The sequence below is a fragment of the Hyperoodon ampullatus genome (assembly GCF_949752795.1).
Source record: "Hyperoodon ampullatus genome assembly, chromosome: 10".
In the NCBI taxonomy this organism is placed as follows: domain Eukaryota; kingdom Metazoa; phylum Chordata; class Mammalia; order Artiodactyla; family Ziphiidae; genus Hyperoodon; species Hyperoodon ampullatus.
Window position 1 is genome coordinate 35,034,881 of NC_136923.1, and position 23,743 is coordinate 35,058,623.

A 23,743-nucleotide genomic window follows, 5' to 3' on the forward strand; every position below is an offset into this window, starting at 1 on the left:
TTATGAATATAAAAAGGAAGTTGTTACTTCTGCAACTATGTAAATAAATGCCTTGGAAAGACTCTAAAGAAGTTGCTAAGGTAGATTATAAATATGTTCAAATATCAAAAAAATTCTACAGCTGCCAACCCTACCAGGATATTATTAAAATGGGGTCACCATTCCCAGTGCCAAGTGTTCCTGAGTTTGGTCTCTTTAATTATTGCAAGGTGGGACACATTAGGGCAATCCTGGGTTTGGACTGTCCTGGATGTGTCAGGATGGTCATGAACTTGCAATTGCTGATTCCCATACCTTCTTCATCTTCTGGGTGGTTCTAAAGTTGGTGGCCTCATCTTAGAATTTAGACTCTGCAGATGAGTTTAGCAAATGATTCCAATTTTGTTTCCATATAAATAACAGGGGGCTTTTGCCCTTGCCCTGGTAGATACAGGCCCAGATGACGAGTTTGAAGGGGTGCTGCTTCCTGGCCAGTGAGGCACCTGTTGGAGCAGTAGCTGCCTTCTCCTCACCTAACAGGCCTATGAAAGAGGAAGATGGAATCCCCAATGTCCTTCCTAACCCAACAGGTTTCTCAGCACCACCAAGATGAGAAAGAACCCTCAGAACATTCTACTAGGGGATTTATTTATCAGGGCTATTTGCAAAGATACAACACAGAGGCAGTGCTGAGCTATCATTTCAGGGACAAACATATTCTGGGGGTTTAGTTTTATGCGCATCAAAAGGTTCTTGAAGAGGTAGAATAAATTAGCTCTGTCATCTTGATCTACCATTTTAATTAATAATGAGCCACTTAAAGCGTTATTTTATTTTAAAGTAAGTAAAGATGATTATGGCACAGAATGAAAATTTCATGTAAATGTTTAAGATGAAGCACAACACTTCAAAGACAATTCCTCTGCACCATTTGCCCAGAGCTGCTTTCAGACCATTTTCTTCACTACTGCTGTCAGTTCTTTAGTGGAAAAGCTGCAGTAGCAATGGGCTTTCCCTCTCTTGTAACTGCCACCCATATATAAACGCATATATGTGTGTGTAAATATGTATGTATGTGGTTAGCAAATCTAGAACAATTTATTTAAATGATTAGCATTATCTAAAGCAAGATGTTACATTGATACAAAGCTTTATTCTCTTCTTCCCCATGATTTTCAGGTTATGTAACCCCAGCCAGGACACTCTAAACGTATGATGTGTCCTTCACCAAAGGCACACAATGTCCATCTTCTTCTCATTAGTGACACTAATTTTGAAGACCCGCTCGAGATTTTTTTGGATTCTCCCACTGGATATATACTGTTTTTTAAATTTTTTCCTCCTAACTAGTCAAAAATCTCTAGGGAAGCACTTTGAGACCATGAAAATATCCTGTTCATCATCAAAATTCCCCCCTAGATTTAGCATCCATGGATGACCTTCACCCTAATCAATCTTTACTAAAATGGTTGCCCACTGGTGATTTTCCATCTCATGACTCCCTCCCTCCACACCCACCAGGCAGCATCCCATTGCCCACTGCACACTGCACTCCTTCCCATCCATTTCATCATCTATTTAGTCCATCTGTTTGAGATTTGTTTACTTATTTAGAACACATTGATTTGTTTTATTCAAGTTATAGTCCATTACTCTTCTATTTAATTTTGAGGCTCAAATTGTCCCAGAGTTGATCAGTGAGAGCCCCTTCACGTTGATTCTTGGGCCTTTTGACGTGACCTTGTGGCTTTGAGTGCTTCGTTACTGTCTGGCACAAAATATTCCAGGCTTTTTGTTTGTTTGTTTGTTTTTAACATTAAGACTCCATTACATCCATGTACCACAGTTTATCCAATTGATCTCTTATGGTTGGGGATTTAGGTAACTTTCAATATTTTGAAATGACAAGCAATTCTGCAGTGAACAAACTTGTGCGTATGTATTTTTGGATTTTTGGAGGTTTATCTTCAGGGTTAATTCCTAGAAGTAGAATTTCTGGGTCAAAGGGTAAATGCACATTTCCCCTTCCTATATCCCATTCTGTCTTCCCACAAGCATGTACAAGAGTCCCTTTCCCAAAGCCTCACCAACAAAGTTAAGCTTTTCATTTTTGCCGCTCTAATAGGTGAGAGAAATGGTATCTCAAACCATACTTTAATTTGCATTTTTCTAACAATGTGTGAAGTTGTACATATTTCAAATGTTTAAAAGCCATTTTTATTATTTTTGTGTGAATTGTCTGCTCATGTCTTTTGCTCATTTTTTTCTATAGGAATTTTGGGGTTTCCCCCTTAATTTTTGAAAGTTCTTTATATATTAGGATTATTAGTTCTTTATGTGTGCTATATGTTGCATATTTTCTCCTATTTTACCATTTGCTTTTTGAGTTTGCTTCTTTTTGACTGTGCTTGATTTTTTTTACTTATAAAAGCTGGGTTTTGTTTTGGTTATATTTTAAGTAGTCAAACCTATTTTTATTTATATTGCATCTGGATTTTGGAGTCATTGTTAGAAAGCCATTCTCTGGACTCAGGTTATAGAGGAATTCACTAGATTTTGTTCTAGTGCTTATATGGTTTCATTTTTTACAGTTTAGGTCTCTGATCCCCTTGGATATTTTTCTCCGGTGTGATGTGAAGAAAATAACTAATTTTATCTTTTTCTAAATAGCTATCTAGTTTTCCCAAAAGCATTTATTACAAAGCCCATCCTAGCCCTACTGATTTGAGATGCCACTTTTATCACAAACTAAATTTCCATATGTAGGTGGGTCTTTTTTTTTAGACCTTCTACTCTACTGATCTGTCTGTTTATCCAGGTGCTAGTCCCATAGAGACGCTGTTTTATATTTTTTACACTGATGAAACAAATAAGATGACAGACCCAACTGGCTGTTCAGGGTTTGTACACAGAACCACTGGGTGTCTGGATCAGTCCGTTCCTGGCCGGCTGCCCTCCTCCTCTCCTCTTCCCCGGCCTTACTCAACCACACATATGAGGAAGAGATGAAACCATCACTTTTGTTGCTCTGTTATTACAGTTAGTATGGTGCCGACACAAATGGGGTGGCTTAGTTATTTCACTTCCATGATTCTAAACCAAACTGGGTCAGACTCTGAACGTGATAAAAGCCCAAGGTCTCCCTGGCAACCAGAGATGGTTCTTCAGCTTAACACCCATCTCCACTCAGGGTGATTTCTCCTGGGGACGAGCTACCCCTTCCTGACCAGTTTGTATTTCCATGGTCCCACTGTGTACTTTAAGGCTGTGTGTGGGGGGTGCAGGCTGCTTTGCTGTCCCCCAAGATGGGTTCCCACATGCTGCTCCTGCCCTGTATCTGCCTGCAGCTGCCAGAAGAGCAGCAGGAATGAGAGAGCTCATGGAGAGAAAAGTTGGCCCATGGCAGCCATTGAGATCACTCTGGAGGACGGTTGGTCTGGGTTACAGCGATTAATGTGATGTTAATCCCGACACAAATGATGGGAGAGGGGCCCTCTGAGAACATTTACAATCAATAAATGAAAACTGCCACTCCCATCAGATTCATTATCATTATGAAAAATCACCCAGCAATTACACAAGAAACCTGGCCATTGAGCCATTATTTGACGATTGGCAACACTCCTCCTTTTAAGCTAATTCGGCACCAGGATCTTTTTTCCTTGGAATTTGGCTTTAGAATGAGCCCCTGGCCAGAGCTGCAACAACAATCAGTGCGTATATAACCGCCACTGGAGCATTTTCTCACTTGTTCAAGGGAAGAAAAGGCAGCTGTGGCCTCTACGGTGGCTCCAATTCACTGTCAGAACTGAAGGTGGTCCCACCTTCCCAAGTTGAGCCCCAAGATTCATCCCCAGGACTGGGCCTCTCCGATGATGGCAAGGACCGAATCTAACACACCTGTCATCATTGCCACACCGACAGAATTTGTACACTTGTGAGAAGGAAAAAAGGTAGAGAAGACAGAAACCAAAAGTGAGTTTTCTGTGCTGACGAGACACCTTCCAGAAGAACCTGTTACATTCTCTGATATTAGGAGCTGTCGCCAACCTTGCTTGCTAAGAGACCAACGCAAACCATACAAATATGGAAGATGTCAGTGAACCCCGTTACTGAGAAGGAATGCTACAACCACCATCTTCTGGAATAAACCCAGGGAAACTCTCCCATGGTAGGAGGAACCCTCAGGCTCTCCCCTGGGGCCCTGGAGACTCACAGTGCTGTCGATGTACGCTTCAGTCCACACCACGTCGTGCTCCTGGTCGATGACTTTGGGCCGGCTGAGTACATGGAGGTATTCCATGACATTTTCCTGCACATCAGCCAAGGTGGAGATCTGGGTGAAAAATCCTGCCAAGGGAGAACTGCATTAAGTAAAGACAGGAACAATTACAAATGGGGAGCAGACCTACGCTATGCCTTCTTAGCCTCTAGCTAATTTCTTTCTTCCCTTTTCCTTTTTAAACATTATGTCTCCTCTCTACCATCACACACTTAATGAGCAATGTGTTCATGTTAGAAAACAGAGTCAAGCAAAAAGAATAAAACGAAGATCAACCACAAACCCACCTCCCAGAAGAAGCCCCTGTTAATCCTTTGGAGAATGCCTCCCCACATGTTTTCTATACATATACATATAGACCTTCTCTGGTAGATATGGGAGTCCTTTCTACATGCCATTTTGTAACCCCCCCTTTTTTCATTTTAGTGTATTTATTTCCAATGGGAGAACTAAACAGCAAAAAATTTAAAGGCTGTCCTATTTTTATAACTACAATAGTTATAATAATTTTTTCTTTTTTAAAAAATTTTTATTGGTGTATAGTTGATTTACAATGTTGTGCTAGTTTCAGGTGTACAGCAAAGTCAATCAGTTATACATATACATATATCCACTCTTTTTTAGATTATTTTCCCATCTAGGTCATTACAGAATATTGAGTAGAGTTCCCTGTGCTATTTTATATATAGTTGTGTGTATATGTCAACCCCAATCTCCCAATTTATCCCTCCCCCCTATAATTAATTTTGAGTGCTTAATAAGGGGAACAAAATTTGCTAAACACCTGATAAGCTTTGCCTCATTTATTCCTGACAACATGATGAAGTGGGGATAACTTGCCCACTTTACAGATAAGATGACTGAGGCAGACCAAGCATATGTGTTTCGACCGTGTTCTCATGGTATCAAGTGGCAAATACAGAAGGTGAAAGCAGGCTTGAGTATCTTAATCTATGCCTTTTGCTTCTACAGAATTTTGCTCTTTGTGTGTTTAAGGCTGAAATTCCAGCTCAAACCCTCATGTAGTTACCAGACCTGCCTTTTGAATATGCTGGGTAGACATGATTTCTCAGTAACATAAAAAGTTCTAAACATGCTATCATCTTGTGGGTGGAGAGGTCATTTTGATCTCGAGTTCAGGTACTGCTATGCTCCTCTTCAGCTTGGGGTCTGTTGGCTTTGCTGGGAGTTAGGAGATGTTAGAAGAGAAGGGCTGAACTGAGCACAGGTCTGGATCCCCAGGAGGGGGCCCTTCATTCAAACATTTATGGAAGGCTTTCTTGGTGCCTACCACTGGAGGAGCAGGAGTTAACTAGATGAGCATGACCCTTGCTTCCTGGAGGCCTGGGAGGTCTGAGTAAGCTGACAACTACAAAATAGCACAGTCAACATTATAGAGAAACACACAGCATGGACAGCCAATCACTTGGCTACCCTGAAGAAGGGTCAGTACAGCTGAACCCTGAAGGATGAGGACCAGTTAGCTAGAGGAAGGGGGGTTAAAGACTATGTCTGGCAAAGCAAGGAATGTAAGTAAAGGCCCAAGGTCAGAGTTAGACCCATTCTAGGAACTGAAAAAAACTCAGAATGGCTGGAGTAAAAAGCTGGGGGAGAGCGAGTAGAAGTAGGGTGCTATAAGATCAGAGGAATTAGCACAGGGACTATCACATAAGATCTTGGGAAGGAGTTTAGACTTTATCCTCCAGGCAAGTAGTCATGGAAGCATTTTAAGCAGGGGGACACTGGATGGACACAGATTCATGTTTCCTCCCCATGCCTCTAAATAAGGACCTTTGTAACTAAGTTGATGCCAGCTCCTACTTGCCAACAAATGAGAGAGGATATGTGTGCCTCTGAAGCCAGATCTGTCACAGCACGTGCTGTAGTGTTTATAGAACCTCTTGGTGTTCAATACAGGGCTCAGGGTAAGGAAACGCCAGCCCTTTTGTTGTCGAGAAAGGACCAGGACCCTCCCAGGGCATTTCCAAACAAAAGCCAGCTGGTTTGAATTTGTTGTACCAACCCCAAACCAGGTTGGGACCATGTGGCTTCTGGCTTCCTGGTGACAGCTCTGCACAGTGCTAATTAACACGCACTGTCACTCCTGTCCACTCCACCCTCCTGGCCAGGGCCAGAGCCTCGCCCATCCCAGTAGAAACTGAGCCCCAAAGGCCTGTGAGACCCTGCTCTAGCTCAGGGCTCTGGAGCAGGGCCCATGTGTACCTTGGCACTCCCTCAGAGGTCAGGCACTACAGTTAGGGATGCCCATCTGGGTCACTGCTCACGCAAGGCTTCCAGGTGGCCCCTCTTAGAGGCACAGTGGGTAAGACAAGTTTTAAAGAAGATTGCTGGATGACAGCAAGCATCATAGTTATAATCCCTCCACAAACCACGACTGCAATCAGTGTTTGAATAAGAAAGAAAACATTTCAGCTCTTCTCTAGTAGGTAAACCTTTGGCTCTGCATGAAGGGTCTTAGAGAGACAAACATGACACAGAGGACAAACCAAGAGAGGTGTTGCCATGTTGATAAGAGGAGGAGAGAACTCCATGGTCCTGGACCGTGAGGATACCTGGGTGAGCAATTCACAGTATAAGCACTATTCCTATTGTGGGTTCCTGTACCAAATGTGCAGTAAACACAGCCTCTCCTGGGAGGAGTTTTTCTTGGTTGTCTGTGTTTTCATTCTAATCCTCAAAGCCAACAGTAAAAATCCCTGATTTGAGTTTTCCAAAATAGGGCTAAGAGAAGGGAGGGAATAAATAGAAGGAGGGGGATGGGAGAGACAGATTCTCAGCATTGAGGGAGAGTGGGAAGGAAAAACAATCACGCATTTGGAAGGGGATGGAGCTGAGGGATCATCCTCACTTGGCCTTGCTATCATAATCAAAGTTCTGAAAAGTTACAAAAAGCTGGCTACAGACCCATAGCCAGCAGTATACCTGACACCTCCATAAGGATGACTAACAGGATTCTCAGACTGAACCCGTCCAAAGCCAACTCCTGATTTCCCTGGCCAAACCTATTCCTCCCGCATTGGGTCTTTCCCATCTCAGCAAATGACGTCACTGCCCAACTGGGCCAAACACTTAAGAATTATCCTTGATAGCCATCATTTCCTCACCCCACCCCATAGCTAATCCACCAGCATGTTCTTCTGGCCCTATCTCTAAAATATGTCTCAAGGCCAATCCCGCATTTCCACTGCTCCCACCCTACTCCAGACTCCACTGTCTCTCCCCCAGGGTACAGCAACAACCACTCCCGCCCCACAAATCCCCCTCCTTGTTATCTAGACTCCTGACAGCAGTCAAAGGAAAGTATAAAGCAGACCATCATCTCCCTGTCTAAAATCCTAAAACAGCTTCTATTTAGAATTAGAATAAAACCCAAATTTCTTACCTGACCTCTAAGACTCTCCCTCACTAGGCCCCCACCTACCTGGATGAACTCATCCCCTTCCATCCTCCCACCAATCTCATACACCTGACCCTCCCCAGGCGCTTGCACCTACTGTACCCTCTGCCTGGCACACGATTTATCCAGTTTTCTACGGATGGCTCCTTTGGATCATTCAGGGGTTAGCTGTCTGAACTCATTTCCTCTTGCTTCACCTTGCTTTCACTTTCTTCTGAAGATTCATCAATGCTGAATTCTGATTTACTTGTTTACTTTGTTCTTTGTCAATGGAATATTGGCTCCATGAAATGTCACAAAAAGCTGGTGCCTGTCTTGTCCAGAGTGATATTCCCAGAACCAGCACATAGCTCTGTGAGAGCCATTACTGAAGCAAGGACATTCACCAAAATCTTACTGTGATTCACACTGTCGCTCTACACTTGGGTAACACAACAGCTCAACATGTGTGTGTGCTCGTTGTATAGGGAGGAAACAGAAACAGCAGAGTTCAGTAATTTGTCCTGGATCAATTTGAATACAGATTCATTTGATTCCAAAACCTTTGCTCTTAACCACTGAAGACACTGCCTCTTCATGTAATGGGAAAGGACAGCATGGCAGCTGCTCAGAGTATGGACAGCATGGTCCCCCTCTGTAAGGACACCCCTAATGGGCTGTTTGAATCTCTGTGGCTGGGAAAGTTTGAGGCTGGGGTGGGGAAACATGTGGTTGCGCTATGAGGTTCCTGGCAAATGCAAAGTAGTTAGCACCAAAGGTCTACTCAAAACCCATACCACAGTTCTAACTTATGTTTCAATACATAGACCATAAATGCAGATGTATAAAAGGTAAGAAAAGCTAGAATTACAAAGATAATATTAATAATGTACACTGCAAACCTTAATGCAAATCATGCAAATCAGATCATCTGACCCCAACCCATTAAACCGTAAAACTTACCTGAAAGAGTATCTTTTTGTTTTTAAATGTTTTTCATATAAGTTTTAGTTAATAAATGTACCTTTTGATGGATAACAGGAAGTCGCTGAGGGCTGGACTCTTTGGCTATAACCATAGATGCTTCCCTCCTTCTCCCTCTGCATCCTTTGAACTGGCCACTTTGCCCTCGCCTTCCCTCACCTCTTTATTTCTTTTAAATTCTAGCTCTTGAATGTTTATTCTCTTCTTTAATGTGCCTTTTTGGACTTCATATATCATGTAAGAAAACAGAATCAGCAATCTTTTGGTAATTATCAAGGAGTAATTAATGCTGAAATTAGCCACCTATTATAAATGATCTCCTCATTTTTCTCCATAACATCAATTTATTTACCTATTCCCTTACAGAGCCTCCTGTGAACTCTGAGTTACAACTACTCAGTGTGATAAACCACATGCAGCCTGGTGCTTTGTATTTCTGATATTTTACTACCCTTACTTAGAGATTTCTTAAGAGTCCCTTGTCTAAGAGGTGCCTCTGCATGAGATGCTCCATCAGTACATCGTTCAACACTCCACTTTGCAATGAACACCAGATCTGAGGGACCCCGGAGTCTGCTCCTCAGTGGGAGACCATGGCTGTCTAGCTCACCGGTAAGGTCTGGGTAAGGTCCTCGTTCTACTTTTGGTGTGATGGGCACTGCTCCCTTGAGTCTTTTCAAAGACTCTTTTCCCCTCTGACATAAGGCAGGCTGAAGACAAGAAAGCCAGTGATCAGGTCCCAGTCTTCTCAAGGCAATAAGGTAGGCAGTGATGTTGTTGGTGTGACCTGGTGTGCCTCCCCTTATGGAACAACAGTGTTCTTGGAAGACCCTCACAATATTCTGTCCCATCTTCGTCCTCCCCATCAACACTACTGAAAATCACTTTTTTTCTATAGAAAAATGCACCATTGATAAACAACTTTCTACCTCCACATCTCTTTGGACCTTTACAAAGAACGAGTAAGAGGTCTTTTGGGCCCTGAGAGCTGAAGGGCACATGTCTGATGAGTTGGAAAGAGAAGACCAAGGAGAGAATGACCACTAGCGCAGGGAGCCCAGGGGCCTCAGTGGGCATGTGCCACCTGGAGAAGGGGGCTCCCAAGTGTGAAGCTATCAGAATCTGCCAGAACCTCTGACTTAGGAGCAAGTCTTCTTGTGTGAATAATATTACATTTTTCATTTTTTAAACATCTTTATTAGAGTATAATTGCTTTACAATGGTGTGTTAGTCTCTGCTTCATAACAAAGTGAATCAGCCACACACATACATACATCCCCATATCTCCTCCCTAGCACATCTCCTTCCCACCCTCCCCATCCCACCCCTCCAGGTGGTCACAAAGCACCGAGCTGATCTCCCTGTGCCACGTGGCTGCTTCCCACCAGCTATCTACCCTACACCTGGTAGTATATATAGGTCCATGTCACCCTCTCACTTTGTCCCAGCCCACCCTTCCCCCTCCCTGTGTCCTCAAGTCTATAATATTATATTTTTAATTTCAAACTTCATGCTAGAAAAAATAATTTAAAGCGGGGGTCCCCAATTCCTGGGGACCGCGGCTACCAGTCCTCGGCCTGTTAGGAACCAGGCCGAACAGCAGGAGGTGAGCAGCGGGCAAGCTAGTGAAGCTTCATCTGCCGCTCCTTATCCTCCCCATTGCTCTCTTCACTGCCTGAACCATTTCCCCATCGCTCGCATTACCGCCTGAACCATCCTCCCCCACCCAGTCCGTGGAAAAATTGTCTTCCATGAAACTGGTCCCTGGTGCCAAAAAGGCTGGGGACCTCTAATTTAAAGGATCACACTGTGGAGCTAGGAATGCTGGCTTGCCAGCAGCTCTATCGCTGCACCCCATTCCACCCTGCCTCGTCTCCTCGGAGAGCCTTAATATCTCCATTTGTAAAATGTCAGAAACTGGTCCACATGCCTACACAAGCTGAAGCAGGACAATTTCTGGAACACATAGGCTGGGTATAAATCCCAGCTCCAGTCTTTATTAGCTATAGACCATTAAAGTCCTTTCTCAACACCTAGATTCCTTTTCCTAGATTCTCTCAAATAATGGGAAATATTCCTCTATGAACCATGACTTTCTTCTCCCCAAAGAGAAGCAACCTCACACCCTGGTGAAGAGTTAGGCTCAGACTTTGGATCAACTGGGCCTGAATCCTGGCTCTGCCACCTGCTAGCTGGTAACCTGGGGCGAGCTGCTAGTCTCTCTGAGTCTCAGTTTCCTTCTCAGGCACTTCATACAGCTTTAATGAGGGTCAAAAGAGATAATACATAAAAGTACTTTGCACTTTACGTGGCACTTAGTAAGAAGTTTGTCATCCTTAGTTGCTATTGACAACAGTAGCACCATCTTCATCTTCACAACTATTACCCTTTCCACTCAAATTCTCAAGTTCTATGGAATCTACACAAAGAATGTATACAACCTAAGTCTCCATTAATGGATAAATGGATTAAAAAGATACAGTGTATACACATACACACACACACACACAGAAATATTATTCAGCATGAGAAACAAGGAAATCCTGCCATTTGCAAAAACATGTATGGACCTTGAGTACATCTTGCTAAATAAGATAAGTCAGACAGAGAAAGACAAATACTGTATGATATCACTGGTATGTAGAATCTAGAAAAGTGAAAATCATAGCAACAGAGTCTAAAGGGGATTACCAGGGGCTGGCGGTTGGGGAATTGGAGAGCTATTGGTTGAAGAGTACAAAAAAAGAATTATACAAAGGTATCTGAATAACTGTCATTTTTGCCTTCTTCCACCTTTTCTGAAACAGCAAAAAATTTTAATTGCCAGTTTTTCCCTACTCCAAACAACCATTCTGGCCTCATAAGTTTGACACTTGGAAAGGTATAGTGAGGTTAAGAGACTTCTAGTGGGAAAAGGCTATGGGTCTGAACTTCCAAGGAGGGCTCAGGCCGCCAGTTCTCTTTCAAACAAGGAGAGAATGACCATTAGCCTATCAAAGAGGGACAGGTTGAGCTGATAACCAAGAGAAACTCATGTGGCATTTCCATTCGATCTAATGATGACAGATAAGTTGAGAACCAAACACAGAGACCCTTCTTTATTTGCACAGCTGGAAAACACTCCATTCACCATGCTTTTTGAAGGAGAATCAGGCAGTGCTTATTTAAAATCTTGGCATACTGAACATTACAGAAGGTCATCAAGGCTTTATGGAGTATCTGGGCTAGTTGGCCCCTCTTTTAAGTTTTCCCAGTTCACTTGTTTAACCAATAGTGTGAATGCAGAATTTTAAGTTCCATAAGCCATTCTACAGTGGCAATAATTGTTTTAATGTATTTAAAATGGTTTGCCGCTTTGCCTCATTAGGGCTGTTTGCCTCAAGATAGGACCTAGTTATGCATAAAATGAGACAAACCAATGAGCTCCAAGCCTCTCTGGATTTTGCTAGTGGATTGGAGGAGGCAGAGAACTCCTGTGAGGGCTATGAATATGCCCAGACATCCATTTCCAGGGGGCAGTGTCAGAGGTCCACTGACTGAGAACTGTCTCCATGGCTACCAGACTTCCAAACAAGAAGTTTCGCACCCATAGCAGGTCCTTGACCACTGACCCAGGGACAATGAGATGGTCCTGACAACTCCTGCTCCTCCCTAGGGTCACTCTGGTCAGTCAGCCAACAGGCTTCTCCCTGGGCTTCCCTGGGTCTGCTCTGGTCCCCGAATGCTAATGCTTCATTTCACTGAAGAATTTGGCTGAGTCAGGGCAAAAATATGTAAGGAGGGGGGCGGGCCCTCCCTGGACCTCATGTCACTTGAGATGAAAAATGTTATGCTGCCTCCATACTATAACAATCTGAGAGTATAAACAATGACTTAATTAATGACCATAGAAGAATACTTGCTCACCGACGTTACGTTGGTCTAAACCCCATAACTGACGCAACATGAAGCCGATGTTTATATGGGCACAGATGACTGGAACCTGACATTTTGATGGCAACTGCTACTTTGAAGAGTGGCAAACAATGACATTTTATTCCCAAGGCCCTTTAGAAGAGAAGCAGAGGAGGAAGGTGAAACTATTGTGAGGGACTGAGTCTGGCAGGGAAGGAAACAACTGGATTTGGACAGGAAGAGAAGGAGAATCACTGCGGAATCCAGCGGCCGGGCCAGCTAAGCAGCTACTATTACCTCCTTGGATTTTCCAAGTTGCTGCGCTCAGAACTTATAAATCTAAAGGGATATATTCTATGGCCAGGCCCCGAAATACTCTGAGTTGACTAAATTGTCTTCAAAAGGATTCTTCAAAGATTCTTATAAACAATGACTAAAACTAAATTATGGTGTAATATTAGTTGATTAAGACAAGACTTCAATTTGAGTAATTTTCATCAGCTGGACACAGACAGTGGTAAAAACAATAACCCATGACTAAATGCATACTAGCTGATGGGAAGAATTGCAGTCTGATGTGGCAGGAATAACATGAAAACTTTTAAAAATTAAAAAAATGGAAAGAAACTCTTTCTTTCAAGGCCACAGAATCAAGGAAAAAACTGAGAAAGTGTAGCTCACTCAAATGTCAGTGAAGTTCCAAAAATTATCTCAATGGTCTGTTTTCTCAGAGGAAACCTAGGGTCCATTCAGCCTCCATCTCCTCATGCCTACTTCCCTTGTATATTTCCCCTTCAAATGAAGCCAAATGCATTACTCTGAGACAATCAGAATTACTGATACCTTTGAGTGAGGTGAGCCAGCCAATAAACTAAAATAATTGCAGAACATGTTATTTTAGAGCTTCAAGGAAATGTTCAAACCTTTCATGCAGTTCTCCATTTTTAGATGAGGAAATTGAGACTTGCTTCAAAGATTTCTCCAAGTAGAAGCAGATAATAAAACACAATGCCAAGCGAAGGGAAAGTGAGGCAGAGGTTTACTTGCTTGGCTAGGCACCTATTCCCTGAGAACTTCCTGTGTCCACCCACCTGCAGAGCACATATATTTTTCTTTGTGGGCTTACCTCTGCCTACATACAATTCGGCAGGGGAAGACCTGTCCCAAGCTGGGTGTCAGAATCATTTTTTGGAGAAGATATAAATTCTCCTTTCTCCACAATAGGTGTTGTGTGGATAGATGGGTATGCACAACGTGGGGTAGCCATTTTTGACATGCACATGCCCTAGCAGAGAAGGTCTAACTACAGAGAAGAAGAATGCCACGGAATGTAGAAAGAAACCAAGAAGGAAACGAAAAACAAAAACATAGCCCCTGGTCCCTCATGAGACATAAGCTTCCCTTCCCACTCTGGGTTCTGACTCACTCTCCTCTCTCCAAAACACTCTTCTTTTTAATTTCAGGGAGCAACTTTGGTTGCTTGCAACTAAAATAACTTTGTCTTAAGTCACCAAAACTAAAGCTGAGATCTGCCAACCCTTCCCTGAGTCCTCTTTCGTCCACTAACATACATACATTGGAACTTTAATAAAGGACGGCATAACAGGCAATGTAGAAATAGACCACCTACATCCACCAATACCAATTTATTGTGCAACAGGACATATCTTCCTTTATTAGTATTTATAGTCAATTTGCTCATTTTTCAAACCTTAAAGAAGCAGCCACTCCACATAGAGCAGGAGGTTGGGCTGAGTGCTCAAGAGGAAATCAGAGTGACAGGCTGCTCTCAGGGACTGTATGGCCTCAGAGCAGAGATAAGACATAACCACAGATCAATGTAACACTAGGAAATCATATGGGGCATTTCTGTGCCAGGCACTGAGCTGCCAGCTTTAGCTGCACGGCCTCATTCATGCTCACAGCATCTGTCTGGGGCAGGTATCATCACTATCTCTGTTCTGTAGGTGATATAACTCAGACCCAGGTAGATATGGTAACATCCACCACCGTGATTGGTGTTTGGTAGAGGTTGGATTTGAACTCAAGGAGTTTGGGTTAAGACTCAAGGAATCTAGAATATACCACCTATTTGCCTCCTATGCTTTGCCTTCTTGGTTGTGTGCAGACTGAAAAGAAGCCCTTCATAAGACTGGAGGCCCTGTTCCTTCCCTCCCTGTGCCTTCCCTAAAGCATTGTTTCCAACACACATCAGGGCCTGTGAATGTAGAAAACCCAACAATTATTGAGCACTTACTAGGTCTCAGCACTGAACTAGGCACATAATCTGTACCATTTCATTTTTTAACCCTATATTCAATAAAAATCAAAAAGAAAAGCTATTATCACCCTCTCCACTTTGAAGATTAGAAAACTGAAGCAGATTACAGTTAACTAAGTTAATTAGTTATGTAGGATAAGTTATGCTATGGGAACATATCAAACTGGAAATCTCAGTGGCTTAACACAAAGGTTTATCACACAGACTATATATCCATCATGGGCTGGCAGATGGCAGAAGACAGGGTGAGCGGAAAGGCATCTGCTCCATGCGGCCACTCAGGAATCCAGGCTATTTCATCTATTCCATCATGTAGCTTCAGAGTTCACAGGAGCAGAAAAGAATATAGATACCACCAAACCAGCTCTTAAATGCTTTAGCCCATAAATGACCCAGGTTGGTTTTGCTTAAAGCCTGTTGGCCAGAACCAGTAAAAGGGGGCTGGGAATGGTGAGTAAGCACATGGATATTTGGGGCATGATAAATGGCTCTGCCATAGTAATTCTTCCAAGGTCACTCAGCTACTAAGCAACAGAGCGGAGAGGCTTAACCACTCCACTTGACTATGTCCTCAAAGTTTATAAACACATTTTGGGAGAAGTTGTTACAAGTCAGTCATAATCATTTAGAAACATCCAGACCTTATCTTAGAATTCATAGCCTTCTGATAGAACTCTCCACTTTCTCGTGACTGTCTCTGTTTCTACACATCCACGGAGAAGTTATTCAGAACTGAACCCATCGGGGGACATACCTTTATTGGCACAGGCCATCCACTTGAGATTGTCTGCAAAAGCAGCCTCTCTTCCAATGAGGTACGTGAAGATGCGAACCTGAGAGGAAGAGGAACACACGGATCAGTGGTTTTCACTTTTCACCCTCCTGCCCAGACCACAAGTATGGCTCACACACATGTGGTTTACCTCTTTAATGCTCCATGCTTCCCATCTTTAGAAACATATTTAAGACATTTGAAGTAAAGTCAGCTAGAAATATATTCAAAACTCGGGCCTTTGATCTTTTAACCCATATGGCACTGGTGGTGATTGTTTTTTGGTGTGCAACTTGCGACAGAGGAGAATAACTTGAAACGGAAGACTGGCAGCATCGTGGGCCTGGGTTTGCTACACATATATGGACAAAGATCATCCAGGTCTGGACCAAACTGGCAACCACTTTCCTCATCCGCACAGGAAGTACAGAGTGTGCTCTTCTTGGGAATAAAAACACCACCGAAAGAACTTCAGCATGCCCCCCACCCACCCAATGGTGAGAACAGGCTGCAGACACTCTCTTACTGTCTGTGGTGGTAATTAATTGGGATGAGAGGCACAGCCTATAGCCAGGAGACCAAAGGGAACCCTCTCTAGCCTTCCTAAACTTTGGCTCCTAAAGAGCAGAGAACACACCTTCTATTTCTCTCACTTTCTACTGCCTTCTCAAATCTCTATTATGAGGCCAGAATTCTTTGAAATAAAGTACAACCCACCTCCCAGAGTTGTACTTGAGGGTTAGATGGAAGAAAAACAAGAAATTAAAAGGGTTAAAATCCTTTGGTTCACATTTTAAATGGCATGTGGGTCAATACCACACAGTCCCAACAAAATTCTTCTGGCAGGTAAATTCAGTCCTTCGGCCACCAATTTATGACTGAGTTAAATGCAGACATGGTATTAGATGAATTACATTCAACATGTGGTCCCAAAGTCTTTCCAGCTGATGTCTCCTCCACTCAGCCAGACTGGGTCAAGCACCCCTACGGTTCCTTCAGAGCCATTATTGCGACTGTTGTTAACTAGTATCTTGTGTGGTTATACCTGTGAGGTTGATCTCCACTAGACCATCCACCCGACAAGGGAAAGGATGGCTGTGCTTTGATGCAGCACAGTGCTTGGAACATTACAACTCAATAAATGAATGGATAAAAATGTAAATGCACATAGCTGACTGAAAATTAAGATTTTGCTTTAGTTACGAGTATCCTCTTAACTGACACATATAACTGGAAGACTAGTTCTTACGTGATGGTTTATTTCCAACTTAAAGAGATGTTTAAATATACATTATCATTGTATAGCCTTAGTCTGCCCTCATTTGTGTTCAGTAAGGCAGTTATTTCATCCATCAACAGCTCCTGCAAGGGGGCTTCCAGGGCAGATGAGCAGACAGAGAGGCCTTTGCTTTGCCTCTTCCATTCCCCCAGTTCTTTTCCACACTATTCCCACTGGAATCACATTGGGAGGAGGGATTTTTTTTTTTTTTAATTGGGAGATTCTGACTCTCTTGGGGAAAAAAAATAGAAGATGCAACCTCATAGGCCCAAAGTGGTCACCACTGACCTTCCTACACAGAGCTGTCCCCTGTTCACTTTTCCTGCCTGGACACTGTTGGCTTTTAGCTGAAAATGTCTGATTTAGGGGAAAACTGAGGCTCGGTTAAGTAAAGTGATTTGCTTAGTTTCATCAAGTACTTATCTACTGAGACAGGTCTTCCATGACCTCAGGACAACACTGGGGTCTCCCCTCAGTTTCCTGGAGATGCCGGTTCTGTCAACCCAGCCAGCTACAAGGCCCTGAGCTAGTACTCACGGGAGCCAGACCAGCCTCAGGCTTTTTTCTTCAAAGATCTTTACCTTTCATTTCAAATTCAATTTATTTAAAAGGAAAACATCAGACTAATAAAAACCTGCACAAAGCAAGTTCTTAACGAAGCAGAAAGCATAAAAGATAGCTCTTAGGAAGTGAAGCTGTGAGTCTATCTTTGCAGGCAAAGAGGAAAAGACCTGACGCAAAGCAGCCTATTTGTTCTGAGCAAAGGTACCTGCAGGTGCCAAACCTCCTCTGCCATCCAGGTGAAGCACCTGAGGACAAACTGAGTTCTCTCTTGGAGGCATAGTTAAAACCCCAGAACAGTGCTGTGAACCATTCAGGAAAACTTACACAGTTTCTGATTTTAAAAGATGGCAACCCATTTGGAAAACCAGTAGGATTGCACCAAACTTCAGACCAGACATGATTACACAATCATGAAAACCAGCACCACGACCCCCTCCACTAGCACTGCTGCCCCTACTGCCAACACTACTGTGGCTTCTCCAGTCAGCACCATCCCCTGGGTCAGGTATGTGCAAAGACATTTATAGCATTATACTCATTTTGTTGGTTTGTATTTTATTTTATTGCTTATGAAAGAAAATCAGAATCACGTTAAATATTTCCATTTATGTGCAGCCCTTGGCTCCCAGTGAATTGGCCCCCTTATTTGAGTAGAAATGGCGTGGAAATGACTCGTTGCCTCTCTGCGTATAAAATAAACATAATCAAACAATACTGGGTTCATGCCCTGGATTTCTCACAATAATGCCTTTCAACTGGCAACAAAATGAAGGGACTTTACTCCAAAATAAATATTCTGGAGATCCATTTAACAACAGCATTTTATATTTGTAATTTTTCAGACTCAGTAATTCTAGCTCTAGGCATTTATCTATAGCCAGGATAACAAATAAAATGCCTATGGGGGCCAAGCAGGTCTAACAGAGATGACACGAAGTCACAGATGTATGGAGAATTGTAGAGTGCATATCTTCTTAAAGCCCTATAATTCGGTTTTAGACATTTTCACAAATACACAAATATGTAAAAAACAAGGACCTTCACCTTTATTATTTGTAATGGTTAAAACCTGTTAAATTCCAAGTTTCTCTTGATAGCTGATTGGCTAAAAAACTCATGGGACATTCATGTAGTGGAATACCATGCAGCTATGTACTCATGAGAAAGACATCCATTATAACTTGGCAAGGGGGAAAGCAAGTTGTGGGATATTGTGTAGCATAGAATCCTATTTTTTTTTAAAAGGGGACTTACACTTTTTACTCTGTAAACTTCTATATCCTTTGAATGTTTTTACAAATGAACAAATATTGCTTTAATAATTAAAGATCATTTTAAATGAAAAGAAAGTAATGACACTGCTACTTCCTGAACCATTCTCCAAGGACATAGGAAAAGTAAATGTATCAGTGAAAATCAAATAGGAGAAGAGATGACCTGTGGAAATTAAGTTCTGGCCTTGCATCTTGTAGGGTGGGCTGCCTTACTCCACTGCTCAATGAAAGGAGTGCAAAACCTCTATGAGTAATAGAGTCAAACTGCTCCTCATTTCCATCTCTAACAGATTCTGTAACCTTTTGGATTTTATGTCCAGTAATTGGAGATTTCTTCCCTAAGAAGCTCCACCAAACAAACTTTGACAAGTCTGCCTAGAGCCCAACTACTTCTACTATATGGCAAGCCTCCTTAGCAGAGACAGATGGGGATGGTTCTGATAGCCAGGTTCATAGCACAGATGATCATGGGAAGGGGCCATGGCACAGTTCAGACCAGGGCAGTCATCAGGATACACCAAAACTCCCCAGAAAGCCAGGCTTTTGTGCTCATCATCCACAGGTATGAATGCATCACTTTCATGACTGCAGCACAAAGGCAGGAGGCAGGGGGAAGTCTACATCAACCTATTAGTTCATTTTGATCTCCCATTTGAGTTTGGATGGTCTTTAAATATTCTACAAACCCAATTAAGCTTAATAAAATGTTAGGATGTAGACATTTCAAAGCTCAAAGTCACTTAATTTAACTTAGTATAAAACTTCCCAGATGACACAAAGAACTCAATCCAGTTTTTCCAAAACACAGATTATGCTTCTTACTCATTTAGATACAATTCCCTCCAGAAACTTGGAGGAGTACTATTCCTCTCAACCTTTAGTGCACATAGGGTAGTTTGAGTTTGCAAAAATAATCAATCAAATTCTCTCCTTTCTACAGCCATTAAACCGGGGAAGGAGAGTGGCTGCCAGCAGAACTATAATGGGGCAACTGTACAGCCAGGAAACAGGCTGCTGCTGCCTTCACAACTCCCTTCCGTGTTGAAGGAGAAATAACCAACGCCCATGCTTTTGAGACAGTCCAAGGGTAGCATTCATCATCTGTCACAAGTAACTTCTGAGCACCAAGTATGTGCCAGGGACCATTCTTAGTGTTGGGGATACGATGGGTAAAGAGAACAAACTCTGTCCTCAGGGAGCCTACATTTTCATGAGAGTAAAACAGATGATAAATGGCAGATTCATAAAATGATTATGTATTTGTTGGATTAAAAGCTTATAAAGAAAATAAAGCAGGGTTATGCAATGGAGAATGATGGGGGCTGCTATTTTAGAAAGGGAGGAAGAGAAGGCCTCCCCAATAAGGTGCTGCTTGAGCAGGGATCTGGACAAGACATGGGTGGAGCTGGGGAGCAAGACATATGGCTATTGGGGAAGAATGTTCCAGGTGAAGGGAGCAGAAGGTACAAAGCCTTGAGATAGGGATACTCAAGGGATACTGACAAGACCAGTATGGATGACGTGGAGTCAGGTAGGAGTGATTGTACAGGATGAACTTGGACAGACAACAGGTGCCTAATCATGTGGGCCTTGCAGTCTCTGTTAGAGCCCGGGCTTTTTCTGTAGCAAGAACAGAAGCCATAGGAGGAACTGAGTAGAAGCCTGATGTGGATTGACACATATCCTGTGAAAGGATCATTCTGTCTGCAGTGTGGAGAACAGGCCTTAGAGATTTGTGCTCATCCTGGCTGCCCATTCAGCTTTCCTGTGATGTTCTTACAGTTTTGAATGCCTGGGGCCCAACCCAGACAATCAAATCAGAACCTCTGATTTGGGCAGGGCCCAACTTTTATTCTCCCCATGGAGAGTCCGATTTGCATCCAAGTTTAAGGACCACAGCCATAGGGAGATAAGAATAGAAGCACAGACACTAAGTAGGAGGCCACTGAAACACTGCAGGTGAGAGATGACAGTGGCTCTAGCCATGTGGGTGAGAGGTCTCAGACTTCACTGGGCATCGGAATAACCAGTCCCCAGCACCCATCCTCCAGAGATTCAGATTAAGTAGGCCCAGGGATCTACATTTTTTAGAAGCACCCATGATGGGTCTGAAACAGGTGGCTGGAGTCCAACACTTTAAAAACATATCACCAAAAAGATAAGGCCTGAACAAAAAGAAGTGGCATTGGGAATTAAGAAACATTTGAGGCCATTTCCAATAAAGTGATTCTATAGATTGCAAAGGATTGAGGCTAAACTTCAAGGAGTTTACAATCCACTGGGTGGTTAAAAAAAGAAACAGAGGAGCTGGATCAAGAGGACATTTTTAAAGAAGCCTGTGTCAATCCAGCAAAGCAGGAATATCAGACACCAGCTAGACTGGGTAAGCAGGATCAGCCAACTGCACTTTCTTCTTTCTCCAAGAAAGGACAGATCTGTACCCAGATGTCTGTAGCTGCTGAGCTGGGTGTTCACACCCAAAGCATTGCTTCTTGAAGTTACAATAGCCCCACTATTGGGTCCCGATACAGAGGAAAGGGCTGGGGACAGGGCACTGAGGAGCCTCCAAATATACAGTCTTTACTTTTGTTTTTAAAAACGAAGGCAATCTTTTACTTTAAAATAACATTTAACTATAAATTCAGTATTTCTACCTTTAAAAACATGCAATTTATGGGTTATAAGTATAAATAAAATTTGCTGAATCATCCAGTTACATATGGTTGCCCACACCCATGTGTTCCATATTTCAATTCAGCTAGCAGCCTCTGCAAACAAGCACGTAGACTCACCTTCACATCTTCTCACCGACTTGTCCCTTTTGACTCACTGTCCAACTCAATTATTCCCTAAAATATACCCAGGATTTCTCAAAAATGGTACACAACTTCAGCTTTAGAAAGAAGTCTTCTGATGTCTTCGTGTTTTAAAGTCAATTGTTACTATGTTCTTAACCTGTATCTTCACAAAAAATATTCCTAACCAACTTCTATTGTTATTTGCTCATTTCTATGATTTCCGATGCAGGGAAGCATTTCTGAATAAAATCTTTAATCTCTAAGCAGAAAATGAGAGCTGGAACTTGATTAACCACAAAAATGCTTCATAAATCACTGCCAATATTTGTCTTCATGAAAATTCTGCAAGAGTAGAGGTGGGCTCAGAGAAGGTGGATGCCAATGAAAACAGTTTTATTGAGCAGGCTGCTTTAATCTAGAAGCCATCATGCTCATAATAAAAGAAGAAACATCTTTATCCAGAAGGACAAGAGAGGCAAATAAGGTAACAGTGCCCTGAGCAGCAATAAAATGGGATAAATTGAATTAAATTACAAAAGTAATAAAATTTCAACAAATGAATATCATAGACCATTATGAAAAATCGACTGTCATTCTGGGGATGCGCTAAGAGTCTGTATAATCTCCTTCCTCTCAAGCACAGTGCCTGATATCTCATGTGTGGTACTGAAAATATCCTAATTCAGAAAAAATTGCCATTTGTAATCTTCTGGCCAGGGATGGAAGTCCAGTTTTATGGCCATGTATTTTTCCAAGTGAAGGAGATGGCTGTCTCTGGGTCACCCAGAGACTGTTAACACTTAGGTTAGCACTGTGGAATAGAGATTACACACCACTTCAAGAAGCAGTAAGAAGTCAAGATATAAATTTCCTCAAAGGTGGGTGATATAATTCATTAGACTATCCAGCTCCATTAACTGCATTCAGGGGGTATTTTTGATGCTCTGATATCTGGGGACTTACTGTCCTGGAGAAACTGCCCATCCCAATTGGTTAGCCAATTTTGGAGATAGTAAACAATTTGCCTTCAAGTGCACCTTTGATATGTAAACCAACCAATCCAGACCCCATGCCCCCAACTATCTCCTTTTATCAGGTGTGCACACCCAGGGCCATTATCCACCTGCCCTAATCACTCCAGGGCCAGATAGGTACCAGAGAGCTAGGGACAGTCCCTACATCCCTGAGCCCACTGAAATTATTCAATTCTAAGCCTGCTTATCCTGCTTTGCCTCTTTCTTCCCACAAAAACCACAATGAAGGCTTCAGCCCATCATTTCCCCTCTCCACCGCGTCACTCATCTTGTATTGGTGCTTCCCCGTGTGGCCCTGCATAGTATGACATGCCTCTTGCTTCCAGGGGTCTATGAGCATAATAAACTTCTTCCTTCATGACAGTCATTTCCATGTCTATGTGCCTTACTATATTTGATTAAAACGAATACTGAGTACCCTTAAAACAGTTGGGAATCAGGAGAATTGGGTTCCAGGTGAGTCCAAATCCATACTTACTGTCTTGGCAATCTTGACTAAGTTAGTAAAACCCTCTGAACTGCTTTCTCCACCTACACATGGATCATTCATTCATCCATTTACTGTGATCAATGGTAAATGAGATAATAAATGAAAAGACAGGTTGGAAGCAATGAGTTCCAGTCAGCTAGGGTTGCATTCCACTTGTGTTTCAGACAGTTTGTTGCAGTAAAACCAAACAAGGTGAGCCCAGGAAAGCCAAATCTCTTATTCATGGATGCCTCCCTAACCGTACCCAGAGGTTTGATTGAAGAGGAAACTGACTTTTGTGAGTAAAGAAGAGGATTTTTCTAAGAGAAGGGTTTTGACAAGCTAAGGATAATGAGATTGAGAGTTCCTAACACAATCAGAGTAACATCAGAGGTATAACATGAAACCTTCTATTAACCTTTGCGAAGTCATGACATCCACCATGAATTTGACAAGGGCTATGGACTTTCTCCCCACAAAAAAGGCTGAAGGATGTACATTCACAATTTCAGATAAGATTCATGAGGTTTGAGGTATCTTCTCCACCAAAGCCCAAACTGGGATTCTCTAAGAACCCTCTGGATTCCAGGTTAAAAACTGCTGTCTTATATAATTCTTGTATTCTGCACTATAAATTTCTCAAAAACAGATTGTGTTCTTTGGACAAACAAGATGGGCACTTTCATCTTAAGTGCTTGCCAAATTGAGAGAGAAGTTCATTCACTCATTTGCGTGC

At 42.5% G+C, this 23,743-nt stretch overlaps 1 protein-coding gene across 1 annotated transcript in view; it reads right to left on the minus strand.

Moving 5' to 3' along the window:
• CACNA2D3 (calcium voltage-gated channel auxiliary subunit alpha2delta 3) overlaps positions 1–23,743 on the minus strand; it is a gene marked incomplete at both ends in the record, with an annotated part of 803,480 nt that overhangs the window by 269,196 nt on the left and 510,541 nt on the right. The window contains 2 exons of the mRNA XM_079712407.1: positions 4,196–4,329; positions 15,572–15,650. Coding sequence (XP_079568533.1) covers positions 4,196–4,329; positions 15,572–15,650 — 213 coding nt within the window. The remainder of the gene's footprint in view (positions 1–4,195; positions 4,330–15,571; positions 15,651–23,743) is intronic.